The sequence below is a fragment of the Bombus fervidus genome, chromosome 8 (assembly GCF_041682495.2).
Source record: "Bombus fervidus isolate BK054 chromosome 8, iyBomFerv1, whole genome shotgun sequence".
In the NCBI taxonomy this organism is placed as follows: domain Eukaryota; kingdom Metazoa; phylum Arthropoda; class Insecta; order Hymenoptera; family Apidae; genus Bombus; species Bombus fervidus.
In genome coordinates, this window is record NC_091524.1 from 3442813 (window position 1) to 3457088 (window position 14276).

At 44.5% G+C, this 14276-nt stretch overlaps 1 protein-coding gene across 5 annotated transcripts in view; it reads left to right on the plus strand.

The window, feature by feature from the left end:
* Nucleotides 1–1143: 1143 nt before the first annotated feature.
* The window catches only part of Neto (Neuropilin and tolloid-like), an 83256-nt gene continuing 70123 nt past the window's right edge, over nt 1144–14276 (plus strand). For 2 of the 5 annotated variants that reach the window (XR_011800370.1, XM_072008090.1), the window contains exons 1-2: nt 1144–2252; nt 3059–3522. Coding sequence is in view for 4 of the 5 variants with exons in the window: in XM_072008090.1 (XP_071864191.1) it covers nt 3378–3522 (145 nt within the window). In the remaining variant the exon portion in view is untranslated. The remainder of the gene's footprint in view (nt 2253–3058; nt 3523–14276) is intronic. The other 3 variants (XM_072008091.1, XM_072008093.1, XM_072008094.1) reach the window with 3 other exon arrangements.

The following is a 14276-nucleotide window of genomic DNA, read 5'->3' on the forward strand; positions in this document are numbered from 1 at the left end:
TGTACCCGTACGTGTTTAAACGAATGTGATGAAACAGCAAGTTTGATTACTTCGCGTAACATTTTACCGCATCAAGCTTGCCTTTGATCGCACGATTGTGAGCACATACCGGACACATGGGGCGCCACGTAAGAAAGACAGCAGCGTGAGTGTTTTTCGGTATGTCGAGTAGGAAACGTCCCAAAGGAGGCGTCGGCGTTGTCAGCAAATAGCCGTACCGCCTCTCGTTAACATTTACATCTCTGATATCGCCGTTTCCGATGCACGAATATTTGCAAGATCTCGATTACGCTTTACACGCGCTGTTTATTTAACCAAGAGCAACTTCTGTCAGTTCCGTAGACATCGTATATACGACATCTCCGATCTACTAGGAATGAACATTTTCCTCATTTTGTTCTGTCTTGCGTACGAGTTTTGGACGTCTAAAATCTATTTATGTTATCGACATCGATCTCCGTGTAGCGAGGTAAAAATTCCGAGCTTTTTAAACTGTTACTAGAATCTTACCTCGCAGAGTTTGTAGGAGTATTAGGTACTATCTGCAGAGCCACAAGACAAATCCCTTTTTTCAGTAATTTTCCATGGTGTCAGCAACGAAACGAGTACCAGTCCCAGCTGTTACTTCATATTGTTACCAAGGATTCTTTATACCCTGTAGCTCACGTAGCTTCCATTCCGCGATATTCCTCGGTGTTTTCCCCTAACATTACCGGTAGCTCTGCAAACATTAGAAAAGTGTTCACGGTCAGCAGCTGCGGAGGGACCGCGGTTGCTGGCCACAGCGGAAACGCAAACGAGATTACGCCGCTATCTGGCCGAGTGTCGGCAGCAAAGGAAAATAAGAAGCGGTTCCTGGCGACGTGACGGCAACAATTATGCGACAACTAACGGGCAACGCAATTACCACGCACACTGGCTACCGCAAATTTCCACGGAACCGCTCGCTGAAACCCTACGCTACGTCATTCGAAACCACACACGCTTACACACCTGCATATACGAAGGCGTGAAGGTTCTTTGCAGTCATGGAACAAGGGAGGAAAAGGAAAGAACTGCGTTCAAGAGGCAAGTGGAGGATCGAGCCAGGAGGGTTCGACGGGTTGCGAATTGGATGCGTCGAGACAGTCGAACGGAGAAGTTCTTGCGTGGCGGTTCGCGTGAGTTCGCGCGGAACTCGCGACCAGACCGCCGAACTATACCGGCGCGTCTAGTCCGCGTGCTCGCGCGAAGAGTAGGCCAGGAGGGGTGAACGAAGAGGAGCCGTGCTACAGTCAGTCGGCGGTGAGACTCCGCGTGCGACATCTCGTTGCCGTGGTTCTTTCCTACCCTCTGCAGTTCGGTCCTCGCGATTTTCCGCTTGTTTGTCACGTGTGTTTATGTGCTTAACTTCGATCACGACGAGGAGACAGAGGGTGGCGGCTCCTCGAGTGAAACGCAATCGTGTAAAGTTCGATTAAAAGTGCGGCTTTTTATGAGGACGAGTCTGCGCTTGATCGTTACCAGGATCAGTTGAAAGTATTGGGTAGAAGGACGAGTGGTTGCAGGGTAGGGTTTGATTTTTATGGGTGTTTCATGAAGTAATGCTGGGTCTCCCTGTTACATATTGTTCGACGATTCGGTCGGAGCAGAGACCGATGCACGGCCGCGACAAAAATATCTACGAAAAATCTCGGCAGGCGGCCAAACGGCCTCGAAAGATCGCTACGGTTCGAGGGATGGGCTTGATAAGATAATTTAAAGAGGAACTCGAGTCGTCGAACGTTTGATCTCACGGGACTGCGCGAATTTTTCTTCAGAGAGGACGAATAGTTTTTCTTTGGCGTATAAAAGCATTTAAATGAATCTCATAGACACGCGTGGTAATAAAAGGAATAGTTGGCGAATTTTAAATAATTAATTTTCATTTTTCATTTGAATTAAGTAAAAAATTCTACTTAACTTGACGGTCGGAATTTTTTCACCATGCCTTAACCACTGGCTGTATGAAGATCGACGATTCAAAGTCGGCCAAAAAAATCAGGCATGAGATTGCTCGGTTTTACGAAGTGGCTGTTCACGTGGCTATGCATATTCAGTCTGCCAAGGGAAAAACAAACGAATGAGAAGTTTATACTGGTATCTACGGGGAAACCGGCACGACGATTTTCAACGAGGCGCGTGCTTTCTCTCTCTCTCGTTCCTTCCATGCTCGTGTCGGCAACCAAACGAGCGTTTTTATTTCGTCGCCGGGAAGAAGATTAACAACCGAGGTAAACAGTTTACCGTAGGACAAAGTGCAGAAGCCATAGGGACTCGCGATTTTACCAAAAAGTCCAATAGCTCTTCCATCAACGTGTCACGCGGAAACCAAGCTCGCGCTTCATTTCACGCGTATGTTCTCGTGTATTCCATAGAAAGATCCATCCATTGATGTTAAAAATTGTCAATGGAAGAGAAAACGTGTGAAAACGTTTTGTCATTTTGCTTGGCGACGGGGCGTACGCGTTAACGAGGTAAAAATTATTCAAAGTAATTGTCTCGAAAGCAAGAGACGCACGCTCAAAAGTCACTCGAATCAAAGAGATAATCCATTCACGGCTTATCGAAGAACAGGCTTATCGGTTTTCAATTTACACGGATACTCCGATACTTTGCTGTCCTCTATGAGGAATATTCGATCGCCAGTCACGCTGCTGATATACTTCGATCCTTCCTATCGTCCCATAAAATACCACACCGCACAACCCCTATCGGCATAACCCTGGCCGTTTTGTTTATGCGCTTTTATCGAAGCTAGGCCGTCGGTCTATCAACTTTTACTCTCGTCGATAAATCATTCACCTCTCTCTTCTTTGTTTTCCTCCTTCTACCGCCGTTCTATATATATCGTTCGAGAATCGAAAATATTTGTCACGTACGAATAACGAGGTAGTGGCGGATTCGCACGCAAATGTAACCACGTCGATTCAACGCGATAGTCCCAGGGGGATTCGCGGAGTTCTAACTCCGGCAAATCCACGCGATCAAGCACAGCTCGTCGCCAATTTGCACGCTGAATCGGCCACTGATATTGCAGCCGCTGCCGCCACATTCGGTCACGCGCCGGATGAAATCCAGAGCCGAGTGGCAACAAGATTGCAGAAACGTATGTGATCCGCGAGTGAGAGCGAGTGAAACGCGACGAACAAGGAACGCGATCGTGAACGCGCAGAACGCGTCAAAATTCGCGTGTGTGCTCGCACTAAATATAAGAGAAACACGGGCCATCCATGTGAAAAACAAAGGGTTGTTTGTCAGTGTCTGTGATCGTGGATCGCGTGTGCATCGACGAAGATCATCGAACGAGATCGTGTAGCAACAACGGATCCGTGGAAGCTGGGAGGAACGTTAAATGAATGTTGTTGCAAGGGGTGGCTGTGATCGTGAGAGTAGAAACGGTGCACGGCGGAATCGGCCGATTTCAAGTCATAAATGCGCGAGAGGAGGAGCCCACAATGGTGGCTCAGCTCCCGCAACAAGTTCTACTGCTGCTCGTACTCGGTGAGTGAAACATGCGCGCTGTCTATATTCTATTATATATTTAGGCGGCGGTCAAGTTGGCCGAATCGTCTTCCGTCCCGCATTCCTCCAAAATATAGCTTCGACCACCCGATCGTTATGCCCGATCGTTCTCATCCGTCTCGGCTCGCTCGAGTCTCGAGACTGGGCACTGTGAATATCGTGCTGCTACCTGTTACGCAGCTATTTGTTTCTCTGAAAGATTTCCTTCCTATTTCCGAGCGGAGCCTTTAATCGAATGATAGAAGTTGCCATGGCTGTGTTCGCGTTAATTTCGTTTCATGACTTCGTCCGAAACAAAATACAATTACATGTATATCGATTCGTTTCGGCGACCTAGAGAAATCAAGAGTTTCGCGTAACTAGGTTTAACTAGTCGATCAGTCGACAGTCACAAAATTTTAACAGACTAATTTATCGATCGTGCTCGGAGAACTTCTATCGGAAAGTTTGTCAAATCGTGTTAATTGTCCGCCCTATCGATGCGATGTCCATCAATGGGGTTTGTGTCGCTTCTGATTTCTGTCAATTCGAGCGTCTATCGATTGGCTGGTCACTGACCGCGCTAACAAAAATCTCTGCCAATCAATTCCTCCGTCAATAGGGAAGCTCGTCAAGCCGCGCGCATAATCTAGACATTTCGCGCGATCAATTACATTGTTCCGTGTCAGGAGGTTGAATTGCGCTTTCAGCCAGACGGTAACTAGAACAGTTTGCATTGTTCTTGGTGAAGCAAAGTGTAAACTGTCGCTAGCTTTCAGGCACGCGGATTCTGTCTCGCGCCGAGACAAAGAGATTCCTTGTATTTTTAAAGCAAAAGCAAAATCACGGGGAAAATTTCGCTTTCGCCCATTATCGCGTGGAATTTCAACGTCTTCATCCCGAGTTCGATATCGATTTCGTTGCTTGTTCTCTTCCAACCTTAATTTGGTTGCGTGGAACCGCGTTGTCTGACAGGCAGAAAATTTGGAGCTCGATCGACTTGACTAGGAAGGGACGATATGGTCGGATGGCTAATCCAGTAGAAGCCGACCCACTAGAACGAGAAGCGACGTTTAATTAAACAGGATTATTCGGATAGAAGTAAAATGAATAAAGTTTCCTCGAAGAAGACTGCGCTTGAAGATACACCGTATAAACTTGCCTCGACTATAAACACGAGATCAGAGGCTGACTGTCGCCGAGCTTGGAGATCCAGGCACAGACATTTTAACACGCCACGGTAATTGCAAAATTATACGACGAATCGTGGAACAGCTATGACGAACTTAACCCTTTTACGTGTCATCATTATCGATCCATAATGTCCACTCGTGACCTTACATTATTGTAGAAGAATAACTCACGATATCTTGTTTGCTTATAAAGTGTTTAATAGCCTTATAGAATCTCCTCGAATCATCGAGAATTTGTCATTGTTCCTACTAGAAATTTACGACATTACCTAAATTTCTCCTTTGTGTGTAGCCTCGCAATGCACGATATATCGTTTAAGTACGTTACTGATTTTAATTACAACACGTTAGATATTAACAATGCATATCCACCTCCATCGATGTATTTCCTTAAATTTCCAGAGCAATTGAAACCTTTTACTGCGTCTCATCTCAATTCATAATTGAATTACAACTTACAATGTGTAATATAGCATTGTAAAATCTAATGGGTTTTTACCTTAAATACATTACAATTTAAATAGAAAGAACCACATCTTGCGGAACGCGCGATCATCACTTTGGCCGTTACGCTCTTCAGTGATCACAGAATGGTACAATGAATATCGCGCGTAACGTCGACTTATTCGTAGCCATTTACGCATCAAACGAGAGAAACATAGCGAGAGCAATGTTCCAACGCAGGAATATCAGTCTCGCTGCCAAGAAGTCTGCACCGTTTAGATAAGTTCCGTCTAAGCTGCGTAAAAGGAAAGGCACATCGATCCGTGAAACAAAACTGTTCCTATTGCAGAGGGAGGTAGTTGGTTCAAAGAGCGCAGCTGCATTGGTTCTCGCGAGCCAACCGACTCGATTGCCTTTTTATCACTTGAGCGACGTTATATCGGATCCGTTTCTCTTTTGTTCGGCATCGCGACATCATTCGTTGTCACTTTACAGTAGGGAATTCGCGTCCACGACGCGTGACATCGTTCGGGAAACGACGAGACGCTTTCCTCGTCCGGAAGGATGAACGATGTCGACGAACGAGGACAAGTTTTGTCGTGCTGCGGCAGCAGTTTTGCCCGAGTCCGTCTCGAACAATGCACGACAGAGAACGCATCGCTCAAGGGGATCGTCGAAAACACCCTTCGTGGCGGCCAAACTTGTCCGTCGTTACGATAAATCAGCTCCGCTTATTTGCGTACGTTCTAATTTGCGTCCGTTTCACCAAGTTTGCTTTAACACTGTACTTGGCTCTTCTTACGCCGTGACCCGAAACCGGTCAAACGGTTAATCTTTGATCGCGTTCGTCTAAACGTAGTCTAAACAATGCCGATAGATTTATAACCACATACGCGTTACACGTCGATACGCTTGAATATCGGCTGGCACGTGGCTAATCGAATCAGCGATTCACAAAGGAACGACAAACGTAGCTACCGACAGGCATGGTAATCGGATTTCATTCATTCGCGGATTACGTGCTTCTCATAGGTTCACGAACGAAGGTGTGAGAACGACGAATCGCTTGTCGAATAACGAGAACGAGATGCTCGGCACATTTTTCATTACGAATTATGTTTGATTGATTATTACGCTCTGTCGATCCGATGTTCGTGCCGACTCATAAATTTCCATAGAAAAGCGTGAGTCACGGCATACGGAGCAGCCAATCATGATTTCAATATCGAAACCTTCCACCTATCTTTTGACGAATTGTACGTCATCGAAAACGTACGTTCTATCAGTCGGAGAATACTCGAATGGGATAAAAGCGGACGACCGATTTCATCGAGATGTTATCACAGAGTAATTACCGTTCTCTGGAAGACAGCGATTATTGTCTTTGCAGGACACTTCGGAATTTCAAGAATTAATCGAATTACCGATGCTACAACGTCCTCCGTTGTAGCGGCAAATCAATTTGCGCTCGGTGAATCCTCTAATAATTTTCCAGCAACGGTCGAGTTTTCGTTTCGATCTTCGCTATTTGCACTGGACGATGGAGTTTTACGATTTCCATTTGTCATCTGTCTTCTTGCATGTCTGCCTATCTTTCTAGGCGCTTTTCACACAAACACCTTTAAAATCCTCTTTTCGCTGGTTCCGAGTAAGCACATTATCGGCTTGCAGCTTCGTTACTGCTCGACATTTCCATCTCGGAGACGGACCACGTTCCTCTTTGTTTCCCTAGCTCCTCGGAAGCCAGGCAAACGTTCGATCCTGTTTGAAGACAACACGCGGCTGCATGCGCGCTTTATCTCCAACGTTTCATCTTTCAAAAGACGACATTTTATCCCCTGCTACTCTGCTGCTCCATTTCGCTGCTCGTCGATCTTTCTATCGAGGATTACTCGGACGTTTCAGGGATTTCTTTCATTCGTTATTCGATGCTGAACGAGCTCATAAACTCGATGCAAAATTGAAGCTAGGATTGGAGCGAATACAGTTGATAACCGAATTGAAGGTTCAAAGGAATAGATATTGAAAGAGCAGTGCTTTGTTTTCTATTGGTCGGCTCTTGAAAGGCTATTCTACGAGCAAATGACTATGTTCAAGTACTCGATTCGTTGTGAAGGATAGCTGAACTAGATCGAACACCTGACAGGCCGAAACCGAATATTATGGAAAATCCTTGCTCGAGATTAAGCGGCTACATTTAACCAGTTTCACCTCTAAATGGACTGTATGCGCCGTGATTTCAGCGAGTTCCCCAGTTGTATTAAATATGCCTCGGCAACTTGAGCACGTGAAATTTCCACATTCACCGAAGCTAAAGATACCAGCGCCCATTCACCGTCAACGTCCCTCGCGGCGTCGATTTCGCGCGCTTGCAATTATTCAGCTCCTCGGGCCTCCCGGCGCGGTCGCATTTTTCCCCGTGACACCTGACGTCGACGTCGACGTTGTCATCGTGGTTGAACGCTGCTAGCGACATTAAGCATTTCAATAAAGGAAGAAAGGCGAATCTCGGCGTACAAAGGGGCTATGCAGCGCCAACTTATCCCTCGTCATCGCAATAACGCATTTATGACGCGACCGTGTAACACGATGGAATAAAGGGATGTTGCGGCCTGACGAACTTCCGCCTGCGGAAAAAATAATATAAAAACTTTGTACGAGAGATTTTCGCGTTACGGCGCACCAGGTCAGTTCTCGGTTTTGAGGATTTATGAAAGAAGATGACGGGGAAGGAATCGTGATTCGCAAACGATATTTCTCGGGATCATTGCAATCCCGCGAACACGTTCGCGGGAATTATGTGGGCACGGTAGTTGGGGTGTGTGCGCAGCGATCATCGAGTTCGCAAATTTAATATCAGCCGGAGGAAAAGCTTGATAAACTCGGCTATCAGCGTCGACCGGGTTAAAACCCTGAGAGCCAAGCGCGGCGTAGGAGTTGCTCCCTTGGCCGACGTCGAGGTTTATTAAAGTCAATATATCGCACGGACAATTTGCAGCTCTAATTGGTAATAAATATTACGGCGTGGCGCCGCGAGCCATGACGTTGCAGGCAAGATACTGGATCGCGAGTTTCCGCGACTGGAATTTAGGATATCAAATTGAAATTCGTATATGGATGATTCGATGGATCAATAGGTTCCACGTTGGCCAGGAATAAACGTGTTTACTGGCAGGTTCCGCTGCGGAATAATATTTTAGAAAGCAACATATAAATTGTGACAGCGGTTGATACGAGATGGAGAATTCGAGGGTCGGTTACACGAACCAACGATATACGGCAATATAGTCGATGTTTTGTCGATACTGCAACGAAATTCGGAGCGCCACGCTCACGCGTAGCTCAACCATTCGCAAACCGAGCTGTAAAACTGTTTACCATCAAGCATGGTGGAGATGGTGCGCAAACAGTCGACCGTGATGCAGAGAACGTGACGAGGAGTGACCAAGATCGTGCTCAAACGCAACAGAGGACCCAGTTATAGTTCTCAAGTATATGAGATCCGTTAATCCATTCTTTGGTTGCGCGAACAGTCCTCGACAATGGAATAAAGGAATGAATATCCGAAATTCAGAGGCAAAGAGGCGGACCAATTTTCGCGTGGAAATATTATCGAGCGTCTATATTTCCGAATGGGGATCCGGGTGCAGCGGAACTGCAGCGTCGGCGATAGATAAAATTCTAATAATTAATAGGTATCCTGTCTGTTTGTTCCACGAGTTATCGTTTCACTCCACGAAAAAAGCTTCTATCGCTTGGCTCGAGAGTAAGGTAGGTTATATCGGTCGTACAAAACCCAGCAGCGATTTTAAAAATCAGTATACGATGTTATTGCCACATCAAGTTGAAGCACGACGCAGGATGTACAGAATCTAGAGCACGACAGATTTGAACTCATAATCGAATCGCAAAAAGATTGCAGGAACTCTAGACTGTTTAGTTTATAACGCAAACGGCGACATGGAACGGGCAAGTCAATTAGCGCCACTCGAAAATAAGCGCCAATTGATCACGTGCGAACGTTCGTCCGTTCGGGTAAAATTCGATAATGATAGATTTTGGTGCGAGTGCGAATAAATCGGCAACGCAGCGTATAATGCGGCATCGGAACGCAGGGCTTAACACGAATCTTTCGAAAGAAGCACGCAATTCGGAACGTAACCGTAGAAATTCGCTTAATTAAATTTGCAGTCTCGCCGGTATCAATGAAGACTTCGATTAATTGCACGCGGAAGCGTTCATCAGTGAAATTGGATTTCGCGCAAGCCCGTAGGAACGCGTCGTTTCCACTCGATTTTCTCTCCCAACATGGGCAATAAGCACGGCACCGTTGAATCCTGTGGAGCTGCTGCTTTCTCCCATTGCCGATCGCAATTATGCATTTACAATGCCCGAAAAGGGTCCAAGGGTTCAAAGCACGCGACTATCTCCCCGAGGCTTAAGGTCGATGGTGTCTTACGAGCGGTCGAACGGATCACTGAACGATACCGAACGACGAGGAACGACGAGACCAAGGTATTAATCGTTTGTCTCTTGAAACAACAATGCAATTTAATACAGAAGGGGGAGATAGCGATGCTTATCGAGGAAAATACTTGCCGCAGGATATAGTGGATATCCGATACCGTTTGATTTTTTACAACTATGATGGTACTTACCTTTAATAATTTAAATCTCCTGACATTGATAGGATAATATTTTATATCTTTGTCAGTTAAATAGCTAAAGATATTGCTGACTATTGCGGATATCATCCATCTGCTTTCTCTCAATGTGCAGTCAACTGCGGTTAAGAGGTTGAAGAAGTTATCTGTCGTTACACTGAGCAGCATCGCACATTGCATCGATACTATTAGGTTGTCTGAAAAGTTTCTTTCGTTTTATGAGGAAATAACAGACGCACAACGTTTTTTGTTTTATATTATTTTGCCGAATTACGTACGATCCATTTTGTTCTGTTGAGATAAACACCGCGACATTTTACAGACCTCTTAAACACGCAAAGTAAAATTACACTATACAAAGCCATATTAAAACCTGTTTGGACCTATGGAATCCTATTATGGGAAACAGCAAGTAATTCCAACATAGAAATTCTTCAACGATTCCAATCGAAAACCTTAAGATCCTCAATAGATGCACCTTGGTACGTCACCAACGAAACAATACATCACGACCTCAAGATACTCACAGTCAAAGAAGAATTATCTAAATTCAGCCATAGACATAGTACAAGAGTTAACAGCCACTAAAACCCTCTAATTACTCAACTACTCGACACGTCAGAACTGATCCGCAGGCTAAAAAGACATTACACCTTAGACCTAAGCACTAGATTCAAATAGAATCAAACATACTATAAACACTTATTAATCATGTCATAGTACCACGCAGATAAATTTACTCAAAATTCTCTAACGAGAATTGATTGTAAAATAAACGCAAATAAAAAAAAAAGATTTTATAGATTTGGTTTCAAATTTATATGTGTTGAAGTGGTCACCACTTCTAAGAAAACTCTACATCTGGTCTTTGAGTTTTCTCAAGCAGTGAAGCCATCGACAGCGTATAGACAAAAGACTGCGTCAAAGGCAGACCATAAACTGTAGACAGGCGACGATGGCTTCAGGGCTTTCAATCATAGAGTAACACTGCTAACGTGCGGATCTGGATCAGCTCAATTATAGTCCGATTTGTATTCACACTTCAGTATTAAAATATATTTTCTACCTTACAATTTATCCACGCGTTCCTTTGTATTCACATACATCTAATAACCTCAACAGCATGAAAGTGCACTGTTGTAAAAGATATGTTTGCGAAAGAAAGACATTTTTCGAATAACCTAATATAATTCCATAAATCGAATGGTCAATCTTGTCATTTGAATATCGATATATATATATATATATACTTTTCCCGTTTTGTTTCGTATATATGTATTTATTACTCTATTTTCTGTCCTCTACGTTAATCTTTTCTTTACGTTCTATCAGTGGGTTTATCCCGTAAATATAAATACATAAATAAATAAATAAAATTAGGTTTTTCTTGCTATTCGCGACATGTTTTGTTCATTATATCCGTTAGGTAAAAATATGACAAAAAAAAAACTTTTTCACTTCGAGGTTACAGAAGTCTCAAGACGGAGGGCATAATAATCTTGCCATAAAAACGATGAAATGCGAGGAATAACTTATAACTTTTTCGTAAGTAGCTCAATACAAATCACGCGATAATGTGTTTGCCAAGTTGGGAAACGACCGAACGATTACGCACGATAAGCTCGTGGAAGAGCGATGATCGAGCGAAAGGGGATGCGGGCGAGAGAAGACTGATCCGAGGGCAAGGAAGTCTGAAACAAGTGGACGACGGTACTTACAGATCTAGAGACTATTTGAAGCGTATATACGAACCTCGAGGAGTGTTTAAATGCGCTGGCTGTCGGGTTATTTCAAAGAAATAGGGGACACGAACCCAGTCGCGGCCTTTGCGGCTCTCGAGACGGCTCTATCAGAGTACCGAAAATGGATTTTCTCACGAGCAGGCATCGTGAAAAATGGGTCGCTCGAAAACACCTTCCAAGTTGGTTCTACATCGTTTTGCAATCATGAAAAATCGTCAATGGATCAAGTTTTTTTCGAGTCGGTTGGATACTTGTTATTAATTTACGATCATAAAAATTCGAATAGTATAGTATAATCATAAAACTAACAATAAGATATAAAACAAGATAAAACATCGCTGTTCGTTGTTTCATACAGTGCGAAAAATGTGCGGCCTGTAAATTAAAAAGAAAAAGCAACGTTACCGTCGGAGTTATCGAAGCTATGGAAGAACGATAGAATTTATTAAGATACACAGAGGATATCGATGAAATCGGTGGAAAATATCGGGCAACGAGGACGTTTCCGGCGACGCAGCAGTCCACTTCCGGCCGGAAGCTTCCGGTTACAGTGGCGGACTCAAAATCACTCGGTGAGAACTTCTGTTCGCGTTTTATTGTTGCTACGCACGAACGAGCTTCCAGCGTAGCGTACCATCGGGCGTAGTCATGGACGTTGCTTCTCCATGGAAAATATTTTCGTGAAACTCGAGAACGGTTTAAAAGTTCTAGTGGTTTGAGACACCTCCCACGATCCTCGAAACCAATGGAATCGGGCGTCGTGTTATTTAGCAATTCACTGAACTCGATGAAATTTCGTTCAACTTTTCCAAATGTTTTCTCTCGCTTTCAGACATTTACAGTCGTTGAATGTTTTCTCGATATCCGATCGTGCCACCAAGATAGCAAGGAAACGCATAACTCGCGTATAAAGCACAGAACGTGGAAAAAATCGCCGAATCGTTTTCCTCTGCGTTTAAACAAAGCGATTCGTTTCTCTCGAAACAACGTTCAGAGGCAACGTATTATTGGCCTTTTTCTGGCTCTCGCCAGTAACGATTGTCTTTCAGCTAGCCAACTGATCGTGGGATCGAGCGATTTTCGTTCCTGTCGGTTAGCGTCACTAACGAAACACCGTTTTCATGGATCTGATATTGCCGCGTGGAATTGCCTTCCATTGCTTCGTGAAATGTTCATTGCTTCGTTGGCTAAACGTTATCGAATTATTTTGTGCCCTCGCTCGTTATGGATTACTCGTTATTTCCGAACGTTTGGCAATCACTCGGGGTCTCGGGAAATGCAATTCTTTCCACGGTTAATGGAGTTCGTTGCGCTATTCCGAATGCAACTTAAGATAGCAAAAGGTATTTATGGATGGAAAAATTTTGAGTTTCGCGCTCTGTGAAATCGGTACGGTATCATAAGTTGATAAAAATTCCATTTCTATATCGACTATCTATATTATTCGACGGCCATCGAAATTCCCGTGCATACTACTATCGAGTACTTCCGTTTCTCGATTCGGCGGTAGCGATTATTTGTTCGCTGGATTGAAAGCAACGTAAGGGTTTCATCGATTATCGGGAATAACTGCATTATTACATTCCTGCGGACGCCGGACGGCGCAAATGGCCCGATCGTAAATGAATCGAGATTCTTTTGATACAACGTTACTGTCTGAATTGTTTCTATCAACGCGCTGGTGTATGCTGGATTCGCGAAAAAGCCAGATAATACCCTCTAAAAGCCATAAAACATTTCGAAGGTACCGATACGAGCCGTTCATTTTTGTTGTCTACTACTTGACTCAACGCGATAAAAATGAACGTTCGATAAAAGCGATACGATATCGTTAGACACCGAATGTATGTACACGTGCATAAGATATAAAGAACATTTGCCCAGTGTATTGACCATTTCCAACTCAACGAGATTTGCATGGACGTTTCCTTCCAGGTAGCTTAGTAACAAGAAGACAGGGAAAAATCTTAATCCTGCCATCTCGAAATTAACCTGAATATCTGAGAGAACAGAGTGCAACGCCATAAACTGGAATTCTCGGGCAACTCGACGGTACATACCGTGGGATCTAGACGAGCACCTCTAATCTCTTGCTTGCCTCGTGCTGCCAGAAGCCCTAGGGTAATTGTCACAAGGGATTAAACCTGTCCCTTAATTACATTTCGATGAACCAATCGGACGTACGTACAGTCAGAATATTACCTCTGTCTTAATGAACAAAAGGTACACGCTTGATAGAAGGCTTTAATGGAATTCGACCCTATTTCCACCCTTCTTCACGAGCTTTTCATACACGGACAGAGTCGACAGAGCATAATTACGGAGTAACCGGCATCTCGTGTTGCTCGATCTCCACGTTCAACGGATCGCGAAGCGCCCTCGGCAAAATTGAACCGTCTTAAAATACACCACGCGTCCCGTGTGCTCTCGAGACGAACGCGGCCGAAGGGCTCGTGATTTGGCCACGAGCAGTGGCGGGCATACACACGCCGAAACAGCTCGTACGCGAATTAATGATATTAATACATCAACCTACATTCACAGTCACTGTGCTCACGCGGTACAACGAGAGACGAAGGTTACAGGATGTGAGTTTTGTTAATACATATGAGGTCGGTGCTGCGCGAGCTCCCCTCGAATTGACCCAATTTCACGAAATTTTTGGCAGCCGATTCCGAACGATTCCGACTCGTATGTCTCCACGTAAAGAA